Source organism: Aulonocara sp. 'chitande type north' Nkhata Bay, linkage group LG2 (assembly GCF_057382095.1).
Source record: "Aulonocara sp. 'chitande type north' Nkhata Bay isolate Kocher_YH1m ecotype deep benthic linkage group LG2, A_spYH_male_GT1.1, whole genome shotgun sequence".
Taxonomy (NCBI): domain Eukaryota; kingdom Metazoa; phylum Chordata; class Actinopteri; order Cichliformes; family Cichlidae; genus Aulonocara; species Aulonocara sp. 'chitande type north' Nkhata Bay.
This window is the reverse complement of record NC_141345.1, coordinates 20,897,537-20,915,566: the sequence shown is the minus strand read 5'-3', so window position 1 is coordinate 20,915,566 and position 18,030 is coordinate 20,897,537. Positions and strand designations below refer to the sequence as shown.

Sequence of the window (18,030 nt, the reverse complement as noted above, 5' to 3'; positions counted from 1 at the left end):
TTTTATATTTGAAAAAAATATATAATTACAAACAATTATGGATGAATGATTTGTTTATTAATTTATTAATTATCTGATGAACCAGCTGACACAAACTTCACACATACACACACACACACACTCACACAACAACTGCTATCCATGCTAACAATATTGTTGAACACAATGTACATAATATATAAACAAAACTGCAACAAGGAAATGTTACTTTAATTTAGGTCACAGCACATCCACACAGATCTCACAGCCCTTTGGGAGTCATTATATACACAAGGCACTGGTGCCACTCAATAATCATACAGGGTTCAGAGTTTTAAGGCAATTGGGGACAACTGATCTCTGCAATGGCAAACATCCACTGGTGTGCAGCACTGCAAGGTCATCCTGCTGCTGAGAGAATAATAACACAACATTAGACGAGAGGCATCCAAGTATTAATATATTACATAAAAGTAGCATGTAGGTATAGTCTTAAGCTTACCTTAAGGGTTGGGAGCCCCAGAAAGGCAAATTAAGGCCAGTGATAGCGCAGGTACCAAATAACATCAGTGGACAGGCTAGGCCCAAACAGCGGGTTCAACTGGGCCAGAATGGCTATCAACCAGCTGGGTGAACAGAGAGGACACCATCAAGATCACAAACAAAACACTCACATCATATTCTCTAATAAAAATGTCATCTTGAATGAACACCACGGTTTGTCACAACACTGCAACCAGCTCCTGGGTTTATTATAACAGCATCAAGCTTGGGGGGCATTTGGGAGATTAACCTCACATGGCTGTAACACTACTGTGACTATACTGCCCCCTTTTGTCTGCCAGCATGCAACAAAACACCAGATGCATTCAAAACTGTGAATGTAAATAATTTATGACTTAAATAAGATACGCATAGTCTGCTTTATTTTCAAGCAACGTGCATCAATTAACTTGGAGCAACAGAAGTGGACCAATTTGTAATTATCCAAATGCATTAATCACCTATCAAGAAGATAGTTCTCTTATATTTAACTGACTGCTCACTTCAGCCATTTATATTATAGGCCTGATTCATTGCAGGCTTCCTCTATTGTTTTTAGATATATATAGTACCACTGTGTGTGTGTGCCTGTCTGTGGGAAAAAAAAAAAAAAAAAGGAATCCGGATGGTGAATACTTACAAAAGGTAACAGCAGACTGCAGTTAGCACCAGCATCGTCACTATCACACTGTGGGGAAATAATATACATTTTAAATATATAAACAGCACATCTAATATTTAATGTCTGCGAGTTTTTGGATTTAAAACACATCCAGCCATTCATCCACATTCACGAGCTGGATCTCGTGATGCAACTGAAAATCAGACAAATAAAGGAAGTTGTACTGACTTTGGCATTTTTTTTCCAAAAATAGAATCCATTAATGGTCGTATTATGTACTGAAATACAAGAGCAGGATTCACTGCCAAGGGGTGTGAGGAACTTTAGCACGAAGCCAGAGTAAAATTAGCTTTAGTTAGCTAACGCTTAAGTTTTAGTAACTAGAGTAGCTAACAGGGTTTAAAGGTGATATGTAAGTGTAATAAACAGCTTTACAAAACGCCAACAGTAAATTTAGCTCACGCACACTTCACCTGTTTGTATAAAAACTAAGAAAATAATACAACGTTGACATAAAAACCTTCCGTAAACTCCTTATAGCCAGCCGGAGCTAAGCTAACCAACTTACCCTCTGTTTGGTCCTTTGGGGATAAACCAAGGCACAATTCCTCCAACAATACCCCAGAACACAGTCATCACGGAAATCGCGATCGCAAACGAAGTTATTGCCATTGTGAGTTTCGTCTAAAAACACAAGACTTCAGAGGTATAAACTTTCAACTAAATGTATGCTGCCCAGCCTACGACGACACGCAGAAGGCAACACGTATCACATGACTGTGAACCGGAGAAAGAGGAAGTGGAGGGACTGCACTGCAAATTTCAAAGTGCTTGTGTTGTGAAACGTTTTCATTAATTCTTAAATTAAATAAATGGCGAAAAGTATTTGCGTTTTAACCCAACTTTTATTTGTGGTTATATTCCATATGCATAAAATGAAGCGGACAAACTGGAAGACAAACTGTGCCATATTTATGTTTATTTCTACTACATTTCTCTCATTAACGTGAAAAATAGTATATGAATATTACACATTGTTATACAGGTGAAACTCGAAAAAAAAAATAGAATATCGTGCACAAGTTCATTTATTTCAGCAATTCTACTTAAAAGGTGAAACTAATATAGGTTCACCTTTTAGATATTTCAAGCCTTTATTTATTACAATTTTGTTGATCGTGGCTTACAGCTTATGAAAAACCTAAATTCAAAAGCTCAGAAAATTTGAATATTGCATGAAACCAATAAAATAAGGATTTTAAATAGAGAAATGTCAGACCTCTGAAAAGTATAATCATGCATATGTACTCAGTACTTGGTTTGGGCCCTTTTGCATGAATTACTGCATCAATGCAGCGTGGCATGGATGCTATCAGCTGAGGTGTTATGGAAGACTAGGATGCTTCAATAGCAGCCTTCAGCTGTTCTGCATTGTTCGGTCTCACGACTCTCATCTTTATCTTGGCAATGCCCCATAGAGAATCTATTAGTGATGGCCCGCTTGAAGCTGACGCTCCGGAGCGTGTGTCGGAAAAAACAACACACTGGTTCAGAAGCACTGTGTCGAGGCTTGCTTCGTTTGGCAAAAGTCACGTGACCAGTGACGTCCGAAGCTTCATTACGCACGTAACTGCTTCGGTACCTGATTCAAACAGATATAAGGAAGTGAATCATCCACGGGATTCGTGGAGTGTGTTGATGGTGACAGATAGCGACGAGGTGATCATTCCACTGACAGATATGGAGCCAGCGAGGAAGAGAGGACGTTCTGGCGTGTGGGAATATTTTGAGTTGATTTTGCTCAATTCATTTTATCTGCCGAAGTGAAAAACTTGAAATGTCCAAAATCATGTTTTCATAATGTAAATATCATTACAGCATATGACTTTAGGAACACTTCCATGTGAATTAAAGCTAATGAAGACTACAACAATGTATTTGACACTATACATACATTACATTGCTACACAGTTTAGAAAATCATTTTGTTTATTGTTTTTAGGTGATAGTCTGCACGACCCAGGAATGCCTGCATATCTACCAGCTTGCAGTGTGGTTCCTGCACTCCACAGCCTCTTCTGTTCCATGCAAGTGGATTTTCTTCAGGGCAGGAGAAACTATTTCTAAGAAAAGAAACAGACTCAGCCAGCGCACAGTAACACTAATCCTCTTTTTAAATGTAAATAACAAAAGGGCTACCTTACATTGATCATGTTTTTACTTTGCAAGTTCTTGATTAGGGGTGGGTTTTGATTATCGCTTTTCTGATTACAATCCATGCTAAATTGAATAAAGTGATATTGATTCATTAAAATCCCGTGTCGATTTGTAAATTAACGTTATTATGCCTGAAACGCCAGCATCTCAGGTTAAACCTCACAACATGTCGTCAAACACCATGCAGCTAAAACAGTAACTGGGAGCAGGTTTACGGATTCTGCATACAAACGTGAACACAGAGCGCGGACCCGACGCGTCAGAATCAGATTTTGATGTGTCGTCAGGTCCGCGCTGTGTTTGCCTCTTTTTTTTCGCTGGCTTCTGCAGCTGCAGGTTTCATAACTCTCTGTTTACATCTCTAATTAAGTCTCACATGTGTCAGCTTTCTTTTAATAGATACGAAATTATGGATATATACTGTTAAATGATCAGACTTGTAATATTTCTGACTGAGGCAAAACTTTCCAGATTCCAATCAAATTGAATCGGATCCTGTATCGAATCAAAATGATTCTACAAATCAGTGACGATGCAGCCGTACTCAGCTTCCTAAGCATTTTCCCTTTCCAGTTCACAATCAATCCCACCCCTAGGTCAAAAATATGTATAGGACAATTGGCCTAATCTAATATTTTGTATGAACCTGTCAAGCTGTCCAGTGATTAAACGACAAGTAGATGGAGGCAGGACTTCACAGCAGGGGCATACTCCATAATGTGCTGTGCATTATCATATGTATATTATATATATTGCTCACTTATTGTATTTACCAACATCAAGGAGTTATGAGCAAAGAAAGGCCACCATAGTGCATGTTTAAATAGGGAAAGTTTATTGATCAAAATGTATTACGCAAATACGCATTACATTTTTTTCAGCCCCCCAATCGAGAAAACAAAACCAATTACATGTTCAAAGCAACGGAACGGTGGCCCAATATCAGAGAGAACTCCACTCTTGAGTGAGCAGCGATAATTGAGCAGTCCGTTTTATTTTGCAGATTCAAGCTGCTCTTCAAAATTTTCACCACCAGATGTCACCGGAGAGGACTGTGTTGAAAAGCTTCGAGTAATGAACCGTTTTTCAATACAAGCTTCAGTGCTTCGGAAAGCTTCATTTGGCCATCACTAGAATCTATTGAACCAGGTTTTAGTACGTTTGTAGGTGTGGGCAGGTGCCAAGTCCTGCTGGAAAATGAAGCCAGCTTCAGCTTCAACAGCTGCCTTGACTCTGGACTTAATAAAGCACAGTGGACCAACACCTGCATGCCTCCCCAAATTAACACAGACTGTGGAAACTTAACACTGGACTTCAAGCATCCTGGATTGTGTGTCTCTCCATTCTCCCTCCAGACTCTGGGACCTTGGTTTCCAAATGAGATGCAAAATTTTCTCTCATTACAAAAGAGGACTTTGGACCACTGAGCAACAGACCAGTTCTTTTTTTCTTTAGCCAAGGTGAGACACTTCTGACATTATTGTTCAGGAGCGGCTTGACAAGAGGAATATGACATTTGAAGCCCAAATCCAGGATCCGTCTGTGTGTGGTGGCTCTTGATGCACCAACTCCAGCCTCAGTCCACTCCTTGTGAAGGTCCCCCACACTTTTGAATGACCTTTCCCTGACAATGCTCTCCAGGCTCTGGTCATCCCTGCTGCTTGTGCACCTTTTTCTTCCAAACCATTCCCTTCCACATAACTTTTTATTAATGTGCATTGATACAGAACTTTGGGAACATCCAACTTCTTTTGCACTTATCTTTTGAGGCTTTCCCTCCTTATGGAGGGTGTCAATTATGGTTTTCTGCGCAACTGTCAGATCAGCAGTCTTCCCCATAATTGTGATTCCTACTGAACCAGACTGTGAAACCATTTAAAGGCTCAAGAACTCTTTGGAGATGTTTTGGATTAATTAGCTAATCAGAGTGGGACACTTTGAGCCTACAACTGGACCTTTTCACAATATTCAAATTTTCTGAGCTTTTGAATTTGGGGTTTTCACAAGCTGTTAGCCACGATCAGCAAAATTTTAACAAATAAAGGCTTGAATTAACTCACTTTGCATGTAATGAGTTTTTATTGTTTCACTTTTTCAGTAGAATTACTGAAATAAATGAACTTTTGCACGATATTCAAATTTTTTCGAGTTTCACCTGTATATCTTTTTTTCATTCAATTGGTAGCCTCTCCTCCTATGATGTTTTAGTTTCGCTAAATTTAATGTAAAATTTCTTGCAAAATCTATTTTTTTCTTCTTCCCTCTCAAACACTGTCAGAGATGGCGGCAGGGACCCAGAGGCATTCAGTGAGGAGCAAGAGGTCACTGAATTACCTGCTGTCCACCATGGACAGCCCATCACGGTCATCACAATCCTCATTCATCAGCTCGTTTAAAACCAAAATGGTTTCCTACTGTTCTCTTCTTCTGTGACAGGTGAACACACCTGTCAGGATATAAGATTTCATTTTTATCCTTTATCCTGGTGCCTTAAAAGTAATTTCCTTTGGAGGATCCATAAAGTATATTAATCTGGATCTGTTAGAGCAAATGCTGGGTTTCCATATTTTTGCTTAAATGCTTTGAAATATTTTTTTGTTTCTTGCACAGTATTTTGGATTTTCACCTCATCATTTCATAGTGAAATCAATTAACATAGAAGCTGAGGTGGTGTGTAGTCAGTCACATGAATTTCCTTGCCTGTAACAAAACTACACTCATATTTGCAGTTAATTGTGCAATTAAAGAACATTTCTTTGTGTAGTTCACTTTTAACATTTTTAAACAATAAACCTATGCAATTTTGGCCACAGCTTGTTTTTAATTAAGCAGCAGCACTGGCCAATTCATTAAATTCCTTATAATACAGTGTGCTGTTTAGAGATTTGAACATGACTTTGAAGGCATACAGTATACCCAAGTGTTAATTTCCATAAAAAAGACAAGCATGTTTAAAATAAAACATTAAAAAACATTCCCGAGTTTAGGGCGTTACAACGAAAATATGACAGACAACATGAGGTCCATTTACAGAGTTTATTGATAGCAAAAGATCATTTTCACTCCTGCATCTTCTCAATGGTCTCCTCCTTGTATTTGCCCTTCTCCTTTCCATCAGCACGAGACTTGGCCTTGCGCTCCAGGATCTTCTTGCGGTCTTTGTCCAGCTTTAGCCTGGTGATGACCACCTGCAGACACAAAAACATCTTGGTAAACAAACATGTATTCTCTCATGGATACATCAGCAATATGTCTGAAATTACCTTCAAATCTCTTTAATAAAATTTAACAAAAAGACATTGCTTAATAATTGAAACATTTCCCACTGTTTTTGTAACCAAGGATTATTATTTTTACTCTACAAGGAAAATCTTGCTTTTCCAGTTTACGTTTAAAAAAATAAAAATAAAAAATAAAAAATTGAATCAAAAGGGACATGCTGAAATTCAAATATAATTCTTCTTAAATTACTAATGTTCCGCATCTAGGATGTCACATGCTCTCCCATTAGCTCTGTACTTGCTTCAGCTATCCACCAGTGTTTACAGATTTACAGAACTGACAGAAAGAGGTTCTGTGGTAGTTTAATGCATTACACTGCAATTTAAAACCGAACAGCATCAGCAAATTTAAAAAAAAAGAAAGAAAAAATCTATAATCCAGCTAAACCAGAGCAACTGCACTTCACAAAATGTTATTTGGTCACTTTGATTTTTCAATTTCAGTGCTCATAACACCAAGTGTCAGAGTATGATGAAACACTGTGTCAAATACCAAGTGAAATTTCTCTCAAGTCTACCTGTAATCAGAGTTTAGGGTGTGCACCCGGGAGCAGGATTAAGACATAATTAGTTAGAAGCAAATCTTAGCCCAACAGGCAGCTTTACACACGTGTAATATAGAAACCTGAAGTCTGGCTTAGATATGGCATCTTCTTATATCTAGTAATCCTAGACTGTCCACAAAAGAAGTCCTTAGTGAGTTGCTGGTGCATAGTGAGATTTGGTGTCATTTGGGCTCGATGTAAAGTTTCCTTTTCTTTTTGAAAACACTGCAGCCTCACTGGAGACAAGTGGGAGTGAGTTGGTCCCTTGATAAATTAACTTCAGGAACATAGGGATTTCCCAATAGCACAGCGGGATACTACCGCAGCAGCTGAAAAATTCTCCATAATAAAAATGTTTACTTGTTTTGACTTCTTCTTTACCAGCACTAATGCAGTGATTGAGTCTTGAAAATGTATCAATTTAGCAGCAGACTACAGCGACTGGACAACACCCAGTATCCAGATTTAAATGGGTCTAAGGTGGCGTTGAAGTGCAATGAGCAGAATCAGATACATCAGAGTCACCCTTATTTGGTTTGTGCTTAACAAGTAAGGAATTTGACTCCACTTTACTTTGCTCTCTGCATACATGTGCAGAGAGTATGCCAACGACATCAACCATAACACCAGTTTACAATCTCCAGATCACAACACACACCGCCTTTGGCTACTACCGTCCCACACAACCACAACTAGTCAAGTAGTCTGTCCGACTGCAAGATGAGAGAGTCAAGCACCTGAATGCTATTGAAGTTTACAACTGTAGTGACTGGGGCCCACTCATGGAAGCAGATTTAGCAAACATCCCTCGGTTTGTTAATCCAGACATGAGGAAAATGCTGGAATCCCACGATCCTATGATTCTGGGTGTCAGAGCTCCACTGATGGCTTCCTTTACATTTTTTCTACTCATGCATGTGCTTAACTAAAGGTGAACACTCAAGTTCAATGAAGATATTCTGATCAGCTGTTCTGAAACCAAAATCTTTAGCAGTTCAAAGCAATCTGGTAAGCAGACAACAAAAAGTGAATGATATTTGTCGACTTTGAGTGAAGTAACTGTTATCAATGTGAAGTAGGTGGGACCCCTCACACTTTCAGACCAGTGACTGAAAAGACTACCACAGAATGAAGAATACGGCTAAAAGGCACAACACGACAATTGTTTTCAGTGTGGACACAGCTTAAGAGTTGCAGATCTTAGACTTAAACTCAAAGTTTATATATAAACTTTATTTGTTGAACATGCTTCTTGGAACAGGGCTCTGAGCCAGCTGTTAGGAAAAGAAACAAACATCAAGAGCTAAAATACCTCAACTTTCAAAATTACAATAGATAAAGAACACTAAGAACCCCAAAATACCCAAGAAATACTTATATAGCTACCCTCCACATTGAATTTGTGTTGATCAGCTTAAGAGCTTGTGACATGAAAAGCTCAAGACTACATCTTCCTGACACAAACAAACCAAACAGATATGAAGCCAGTAAGCACCATGTGTGACTATACCACGGAACAAGTCTACTCACACAAACTCAGTATCTATTCAATTACGTCTCACCTTGCTGGGGTGGATGCCAACATGGACTGTTGTTCCATTGGCCTTCTCTCTCTGCACACGCTCGATGTAGATGACATACTTTTTCCTGTAGACCTGGACTACTTTGCCAATCTGCTGGCCTTTGTAGTGTCCACGGACAACCTGTATGTAAATACACAAGGAGGTCAGACTAATCTGCCTAACATGTTGCACATCAGCTATAAAAAAGAACCCCTCAGCAATACAAACCACATTACCTGGACTTCGTCATCTTTGCGGATGGGCATGGACCTCACGTTGTATTTCTGGCGGAGCTCCTTAGACAGGGGGGAAGACATGATCTTCCTCCTGATGTGTGAGGGGGCATTGAAGTGCCTCTTACGGTTCTTGCGACGGGAGGATGTTACAAAGGGATTGAGCTTCATGATGCTGTAAAGAAACAAGTAATGGCACATTGACAAACCCAGGCGATAAAGGCTGCACTTGCTTGCAAAACAGTCCACTCAAATTGTGGATCAGGATCGACAGTTTTAAGAAAATATAAGAATGTAGGGTTAAAGTACACACTACTATCTTCCGACACCACATAAAGCAACTGAGAACCCAAACCTAGAATGTCCACTATGTGTGTTATTTTGCTGTATTAGGTACCTGGCTAGGTTGTGCTACGTTTTAAAGGCGACTATTAAGCTAGCTCAAGTAGCTAGCATAAGATAGCCGTCAGACCGAAGCGGGATATTTCTGCAACATAAACTCGGTACAGTGGTTGAACAAACTACACACTTCCAAAACAATGTTTTTAAAAGCCCATTACAGTTACAGAATGTAAAATTGGTCAAATATTAAAGGCTAGCACCAGGAGTAGAGCTGGTTCACTATCGCTAACCGACATGCGGATACTGAAGGACCTAACAGGGAGACCAACTACTGACAGCGTTTATTTAGTAATCCATCGTCAACACGAAGCCAATATTCGCTGATTTTTAATTGTACTGAAGTATATGTGGGGTTTACACTTGTATACGGACACACAGTGGTATTAAAAGCAGGATGGATAACGATAACTTTGGCGAATTCATCTGCCGGGAATTCTTACCCTGCCTTTGCTCCTCTATGGCCGGCGGAAAAGAGACTCGCAAACTACTTCCGCTGGCATTAGTTCACACTCAAGTCTCGCGAGAAGTCAGTGTTTAAAATGATAACACAGATAAACGCAAGCGTAAACACAGAGGGGTCTGGCAAAGATGACACAATTTCGTCGTACTGAAACTTGTTTAAGTGCTGCGTGTGCTACGAGGAGTTAAATTCGACTAAAAGAAGGTGACCGTTAAGATTTTTATTCACCATAACAAATTTATTTTTTAAATAATGCCACGTAATAATTTTTAGTTGATAAAATTGCAGGGGCGTTTTTAGTAAACATGCACAACGATGTTTACTAGGTTTGTTTTTTGTGACGTTATAACTTGTGTTTTCTAGCTACATTAAATATTTCCACAAGATGGCGCTAAACTTAGTTAATCGGTAACCTGGTCTACAAACAAGTTTTGTCTATGATTCATCAAGTTCTGGGCTCTGTGCACCACACAACCCTCTTTTAGGCATCAGGGATAAGTGTGAGTAGCACTAATAGATCGGCAAAACACATGTTCTATCGGTAATACACACCCCAAAAAACATTCAGTGTAATTTCCAATCAAAGTATTTGCCCTTAGCTACATTTAATATAAAACAGACTACCAAATTTATAAGGCAAAACTTCCTGGCTCTCGCAGATGTAATTGCGCTTTTCCTGCTCTTTTTTTTATTTTATTTAAACCCAAATACACTGAGAAATAAACACGAGGAGGGTGTTCACACCAGCAGACCACACATACATTGACCTCCCATGATAAGAGGACAGAAGCGACCCCCTGTCCTGCTCAGACAAACTCGCCCACATACACGGAGAGACCTGCCGAAGCGGAGACGCGCTGACACCGTGCGCAGATCTACCGGAGCCTACTGCCTGCCTGCCTCCCTGCCTGCCTGTGAAAAAGTGATGCTGTCATAGCCCCCCTGCACCGCGGACAGAGCCTATTTCACTCCCCCCTCCTCCTCTCCGAACCTCCCCGGATCCTCTGTGGCTGGCTGTCGGCGGCAGCAGTGCGGATGTGGAGCCCGCAACGCAGCGCTCTACACCCGTTAGCAAGCACCGGAGAAGAAGATGAAATGTTTTTCCCGTTATCTCCCGTATCTCTTCCGCCCTCCGAGCACCATCCTGTCCTCCACTTGCCACACCGAAGGTAGGGTGGAACGCTTAACATATGATACACATGTGCAGAAGTTAGGCTGGCCACTTGAAGGGCTAAGGCTTAACCAGTAGTTAACCCAGACCAATGCAGATTTGACACTATGCATGAAGTTGAAGGAGCCCTTTCTCAATTTCTGATGCAAATTATAGAAAGTGTTCCAAGGCTCTGTGTGTGTGTGTGTGTGTGTGTGTGTGTGTGTGTGTGTGTGTGTGAGAGAGAGACTGTGTCTTGTAAACAGTATCACTCCATTCGCATTTTGCTCCCTTTAAAGGTGTCAACACACAGGCCTACAGGATGCCAAGAGAGAAAGTCAGTTTGTGGAGTTGCATGACAAGTACCCACATTGCTCCTTACTCATGGTTCTCTCATTCATTTCACCAGCTCACACTGCCTAGATCACTTAATTCAAGAGCATCTAGGCATCTCCAGATATCGCCCAAACCTCTCACATTCACCCATTCCAGTTATTCCTCTGGAGTCCCTGAAGTTAAAATGGTGAATTGACATGCCGTTAGACCGAGAAATGACTTCATAATCCTGTTGATTGTGCTGTCAGACACAGCCCAAGAGGGTCTGAGTGTTTGTATAACCAACCACTTACTAGGTCATAATGTGGAGACTGAGGCATTGCATTATTTAGCTTTGCATGGTTGCCCTCTTTCCTGTGTGCGCTCTGCCCTCAGCCTTCTGGTAGAAGGGAAGATAGTGTGATACACTGTACATCCCAGTATGTTGTGGGCATCAACAAGGTCTTTCACAGCATGTAGAGCTGACCTATATACTGTATATATTCACCAAAGAAGAAGAAGCACTTGAGGCTACCTACTCTTGCACTTTTTACATGTCTTCTCTATTTCATCACAGATCTTTCCCGGTCCTAAATTTCATTTTTCTCCCCCCCATCCTTCTGGCTAATTTAATCTTGATTAGCCATTAAAAGTATGAATATCAAACATTAATTACAGCACTTAAAGCGGCATCAGATGTGAAATTATGGCTAACAGTTTGCCTCATAGCCAGTGCCAGTTTATTTTGTTTTTTGTTAGCTCTGATTGTGCAGTGGAAGTAAATCTGAGTGCATTTTGAACATATACCTGTTTCAAAGTCATTTAGATCTCCATCACACAGCTTTTGAACATTTAATCAGCACAAAAGTGACACAACACATCAGATCAGTATCTGACGTCAATAAACTTCATCTTATTTATATCGGCCACACTAATGTTGAATCTGTATAAAATCCAAGGTCCAAGGTTTAAAGTGTGTTTATCTAATACTGGATGCAGGCTATTAATGAGATCAGGAGCAATGCATTGCACAAAATGTGAATCACAACAAAATAACTTACAAAAAAGGTTTTTAACAAATGAGTTTGGAAAACATTTCTTTTATACTCAGAGTGTACATATGTGGATTTTAATAAATTTGTTATATTTATCTTGTAAAATATAAATTGACCTGCTTGTCCTGTAGCCTAGTTTCTCACCATGATCACATGGCGTAAATATGATAGAAATGTTTATCATTACTGCATTCGATCGCAAATACAACCCAGTTTGAGCTCCCCGATGTTAAGAGGTGCGGCCAACATACAAAATGTTTTTCACTGCCTTCACTCCAAGCTTGTTTACTCACTTTCTGAGTCTCCATCCCTCCGCCTGACATGAGAGAGTGGTATAATAGAGGAAGTGATAGATCAAGAAGAAGAAGAAAAAACCCACGGCTGCCTTGTTCAGCCTCAGTAATATGATACACGATCCTGTGCTGCTCCCTGTGTGAAGAAATATGAAACAGTTGTAAGGAGAAAGCAGGAGTAAGAGATGTTGAATCTCATGTGCTGGAGGCCAGCAGAGTGAGATGACACAGCAGATCACCTTAGAAATATGATGTGTTAAAAACAAAAGAAAGAAAAAGAGAGATAAATACCTCTGCACACTATGTGTTTGGGTGTGTTTTAAAAAGTAAGAGAAGGTAGATGTTTTTGTGCTAGAATCTATGCATGCGCTTGCGTTGCGTAAAAGCTTTTGCTCGCGTGTCCCGTTTTGACCTTGTTGGCATTTATTGCCCCTTATTCAGACATGCTGGTCTGAAGGAAGCTGGGTGGTGCATCACTGTAGTCCTCCTTCATGTCCGCTCCAGCTGAGCGGAGTTCACCGCAGGGAAGATGAGTGTGCAGTTACCATGTTAGTGGAAAATATATTATATAAGCACTGCACTGACCATGGTGTGTGTGTCGGTGTGTGTTCTCTTTGTTTATCTGGGCCATTGTAGAGAGCAATGTGCCAGCATCATTCGGATTCACCTGGGTCCAGTCTCTGAGGGATACACTGCAAGCTTTTGTCTGCCTCCCTGTATAAGTTTATAAGTTTGCATTGGTCTCTCTGTGGCTTTTATCTGTCTTTTTTTGTCCCCTGGTGTTCACTTTTCTCCTTTTTTCATGAGTCTGTCAGTAGGGGTGTGATGGATTAAGTCTTCAAGTTTTCTGAAGGGACTGCATATGTGTGTCTCTCTTTGCTGATACTTTGTGTTTGAGTCAGGAAAAAAAGAAAAAGTGCAACCCCCAACTGACATCTCACCACATCTCAAACTGCCATCAATCAGCAGAGCAAGTCCTGCATCAGCTTCCTCGTCTATTGGCTGTAGTGTCTAAGGGGAAACCTGTGGTACATTATTATGCTAGGGGGGAAAAAAGCTGAAAAGGGAAGTGATTTTTAATTAATTAATTAAACTTTTGAAGATTAGATCTGTGTCAAGTCTCTGTGATTATTAGGTATAGCTGACACGTGTCTCGTGCCACGCATGTGCATTTGTGTATTTTTGCTACATCGTGGTTTTTTTATTTGTAAGAGCTTTTCGTGGCATTGCCGGAGGGGAACTTCTGTCGACAGACACCCAGTTCACGGCTCAAAACACACTTGTCGTAATCATCCTGCCCTTGCATGCCGTTGGGGACAAACACCCTACATACCAAACTCACATAATTCACACACTTACAAGTGTGACTGTTCTGCTTCAGCTTGTCAAAAAGGAGACAGCCCTTGAAGGGATAGGATACTCCTGCAGTTAGTATCGCATGTCCATTAGCTCGCTTTTTAACTCGTTAATTAAATAGTATCCAAGCTGAGATAGGAAAGATCAAATGGGGTTATTTCCACATATTCTAGAAAGCTTATCTAAAACAGAGAAGACAACTAATAGGAGGTTTCAAAGACTGAACAGTACCCTAATGACAAGTAAAGTAAACTTGAAAAGGTTTTCTTCCCACCTGGATTGCTCCTCTGACGTCCCATGCTGTATCTCCCCTAGAGCAAGACACTTTTCTGGCTTGTTGCCTGCAGGTGCTCTCATGACATAGGCCTAGTGGTGTAAATGTAAAAAGAAGTGTGGCTGCATGCAAAGGATTAGAATGACAAAGTAGAAGATTTGTTTCGGTTTTAGCAAACGAATGACCAAAGCTGTAGTCATGCATCCATTCTTTTTTCCCAGCTGTGTAAAGATTAAAGTTGTACTAAATAAAAATGTATTTTAACATGGGGCCGAGCAACTCCAAGTAACTAAACAATTATGCGGATCCCTTTAGTGTCATTCAGTGCACTGTTTATGTTTTATGACCTGTATTGCTTTGGTTCACTGTCACTGTTCTTAACCAGTAGATGGACTGGCCCGTCCTAAATGGGAGATAAATTAGGTGGTTTGTCAAACGAGTGGCAGCCTAGGCCTAAGCTTAGAAATATGTATCTTAGTCTGGTTCTTGACAGCTCCTGCCCTTGCTCCACAGGCAGTTTACAGTAACATGAAAACAAAACTGTTCTGTTCTGTTTAGTGCCACTTTAGAGCTACAACCATCTCGGGTTGCTCTATATTGCAAGGTAAAGAATTTACAATAATTTGAGAGAAGACCTTAAGAGGAAAATTCCCTATAATCAGTCACCTCGGAATATTGGGGAACTTTAACAGGACGAGACCTCAAGCAGAACCTGGCTCAAAGAGGGGCAGCCATCTGCTGCAACCTGATGGATGTGAGAGGAAAGAGAGAGCAACAAAAGGAGAGCCTAGATAGACAATGGCGAGGAATATGAAGTATACAAGAATTATTTAAATACTGAATTAAATAAAGCGAGACAAGTTGGGTGCTTGTAACAGACGGAAATAAATGGCAGATAATACACTATCTGGAAAAAGCAGAGGATCTCAGGAGCCACTGACAACTGAAAGAAACATGACGTTCTCTTGCACAGTGAGACAAAAACACCATAACATATCAGTGTCCTCCTCACACAGGATTTTCCCGTAATCTCACTTTACAGCAAACACTTCCTGCTAAGTTTCCGCAGCAAATCTGCAGGAAAACAAGAAAAGAAGCGCACATTTACAGTATGAGTGAGACTCTGTGCCTCACAGGGGTTAGTGTATTATTACAGCAAACACAGTGACACAGGTCTCTTTGTCCTGTTTCTTTATCGCTGTTTCGTCATATGTGGAAGTAGAATAAACATTATGTTACATCCTTTGGCCTGCAACTTAACGGTGAGACGACCCCCCCCCCTTTCATTTTTGTTAAACAGCATCGACTGTGCCCCAGTTGGGAGCCAGACAAAGGGGCTCCTTTGCAAGCTTGACTGCTGGGCTTGTGCTCCAGCTGACGGGCTGCAGCAGAGACACAACTACTATTGGGACTGAGGTATATATAGAACATCAGGATGGGCTTCCTCTGCCTTCTCTCCGCCCATCTGCCTCTGTGGTTTTATAAAAGAGATGTTGAATGAGGCAGGTTATTGTGAACATGCTCACAGTGGTGCAATAAAAATCAATTCATTAAACCCTTGGCATGACAGTGCTCCTGTATCTTGTATTATTATTAGGCCCTGGAAAAAAAAAGATAAGGCAGTCAGTGCAATATATAGTCTTGAGTATGCTAAACAAGCTTATAGAGGAAGTATTCGTTTGATACTGTTGTGGTGTAATTAAAATAGTTTTGATACCTAGCTCTCGTCTTTAATTCCTATTTTGGTGATTTCCATTATGAAGCGCACACAATACGATTAAAATTAGACTTCCCGGAGTGGAAGGCATAACAAGTGTTCAGCATGCCAAGGTGACACACACAGACTTCTCTTGTTTGCGCTGCAGCCTTTTAAAGCTTTGTGAATTTAGACTGGAAGAATAGACTAGCTTGGATGAAACTTTAATGAGACTGTGCTGCGGCTGTGACAAGAATATACAGCCGATTAGAAGCACAAATGGTACAAGAGATGACAAAACAAAGCGACCACGCGTATTTGAAACAATGCAGCCCAAAATGGAAGAAATCAGGTTTTTCACTTTAAGCAGACGTACCGATTGTGTGGGTGTTGTTGTATTTGTTGTGTAAGGGTTGAGGTACACACTGGCACTTGTAGTTCAGTGGGGTTTTTTGTACAGTTCAGATGTAGGGGTTGAGCTAATGTGGAAAAAAATAGAACTTTAGGAGTGCAACAGAAACATGTAGCACAAATGCAAACCAAACTACCGGCACTTTTAACAATGTCCAATTTTATTACAGTTAATAGTCTTAAAGTAGCTATAAATAATGTATCTGTATTAATGGATCATAACTGGATGCTTATCAGAGGGATTATAATAATAAAACCACAAAGAGCTATAAGGTTTATGGCTTCATAGCCTACAACATTATTTTTCGGTCCAGTCTCAGCAATGGATCCATATGAATAAATTCACATGTTACAGCAGCACAAAGCTCAATGAGAAAAAGTGAATTATTAGAAATATTAGATATTAGAAAAAAATGGAAAATAAATAAATAATGGTTTACAAAAATAGTTGCTATATACAGTAAATACAGTCACAGATATTTTTTTCATATGTATACTGAGTGCAGTGGGGATGATAACATATATATGTGTATACTGGGGCAGGTATCTATTTTTCTTGATACTGCATAGTTTGCAGCACTTAAAATACAAAGTTAAGGCTAGCTGGTGAGGCCAGAATAGTTAAGCTAGAGTTAATATTGATACCTGTTTATTCACATGTAGTTTCCGCTGCCCCCAAGTGGCTAAAAATCTTTTTATTTAGGTTTCGAAAATATACAGAAAATAATTTAAACTAACAATATAACTGCATGAAAATTGTAGTGTTACTGTACCATAGTTCTTTTTTGGGAATAGTGAAAATAAAATAGAATAATGCTGTTTTCACATGAATCCTACCAAAAAGCTGCAGGAAAACAGTGAAGGAGAGGTGACAATGTCATCTGCTGTGAGGATAGTAAGCATTCAGTTTAAGGAGCAGACATGACTTGGTATTCCTTTCAGCTGCCTGTAGAAACCCAAACCCAACCGCACCCATAGAAGCAATAGCTGTGATCCAATTAGATCTTGGTTTAGGTGCCCGTTTTATGGTTTCCCAGCATAGTTTTTCCTATATCCTTCTGAAAATAGCCATCCACCGTTGCAGAGTCATTGCACTTCTGATTGTACAAAACAACCTGAGCATTAGGGTCGATAAGAGGCAGGAATCAAAACCAAAACATTGTCTGGAGCAGAGACAGCTTTAGATAGCAGGATGTTTATGAGTCATCTGTTATGTTTTCTATCTGTCAGAACCACAGAGTATAGTGTTGCATGTGTGTGTGTGAGGGAGAAGGGAAGAGGGAGGAATGCTTCATCACTGCTCGCGCCATACTGCAGTGAAAGCTTTTACTGTCCTATCTGAATGGTGTTATACACTGAAGACATGGCACTGGATAAATAATGTAACCAGATGTTACAGTATGAAGCAGCAGACAACAGCAGTACACGGAGTACCAGTCAACCTCTCCCTGCGGTCTCTTTTCACTCACTGTGCTACCCCACAACCCCCGAGTCCTGCACATGGAAGCGCACACAGAGTACAGAACATCCAGCTCTCCGACACATGATGTCACATGAAAACCAGAACTCAGTCTTTTTATATTTTGTTCACCTATAAGTCACGTCTGATATTGACGACTTGTGATAAACAGCAGCT

The 18,030-nt window shown here is 40.2% G+C and overlaps 3 protein-coding genes across 4 annotated transcripts in view; 1 reads left to right on the top strand and 2 right to left on the bottom strand.

The window, feature by feature from the left end:
- Positions 1 to 48: 48 nt before the first annotated feature.
- Positions 49 to 1,940, bottom strand: atp6v0e1 (ATPase H+ transporting V0 subunit e1). Of its 2 annotated transcripts, none has more exons than XM_086262850.1 (4): positions 1,713 to 1,940; positions 1,163 to 1,210; positions 482 to 605; positions 49 to 387 (listed from the first exon to the last, which is right to left on the bottom strand). In XM_086262850.1, exons 1-3 carry the CDS (start codon positions 1,814 to 1,816, stop codon positions 512 to 514), a joined length of 246 nt encoding a protein of 81 aa, XP_086118976.1. In that variant the 5' UTR covers positions 1,817 to 1,940; the 3' UTR covers positions 49 to 387; positions 482 to 511. The 2 variants fall into 2 exon arrangements, with proteins under 2 accessions (XP_086118976.1, XP_086118968.1); XM_086262842.1 differs by having other exon boundaries at positions 49 to 390; positions 1,713 to 1,939.
- Positions 1,941 to 6,383: 4,443 nt separating this feature from the next.
- On the bottom strand, positions 6,384 to 9,982 carry rpl26 (ribosomal protein L26). The gene is made up of 4 exons (XM_086308568.1): positions 9,825 to 9,982; positions 8,986 to 9,157; positions 8,750 to 8,890; positions 6,384 to 6,549 (listed from the first exon to the last, which is right to left on the bottom strand). The coding sequence occupies exons 2-4, from the start codon at positions 9,151 to 9,153 to the stop codon at positions 6,421 to 6,423; spliced, it is 438 nt and encodes a 145-aa protein (XP_086164694.1). The 5' UTR covers positions 9,154 to 9,157; positions 9,825 to 9,982; the 3' UTR covers positions 6,384 to 6,420.
- The window catches only part of ppp2r2ba (protein phosphatase 2, regulatory subunit B, beta a), a 43,369-nt gene continuing 35,298 nt past the window's right edge, over positions 9,960 to 18,030 (top strand). The window contains exon 1 of the mRNA XM_086308548.1: positions 9,960 to 11,013. Coding sequence (XP_086164674.1) covers positions 10,935 to 11,013 — 79 coding nt within the window. The 5' untranslated portion in view covers positions 9,960 to 10,934. The remainder of the gene's footprint in view (positions 11,014 to 18,030) is intronic.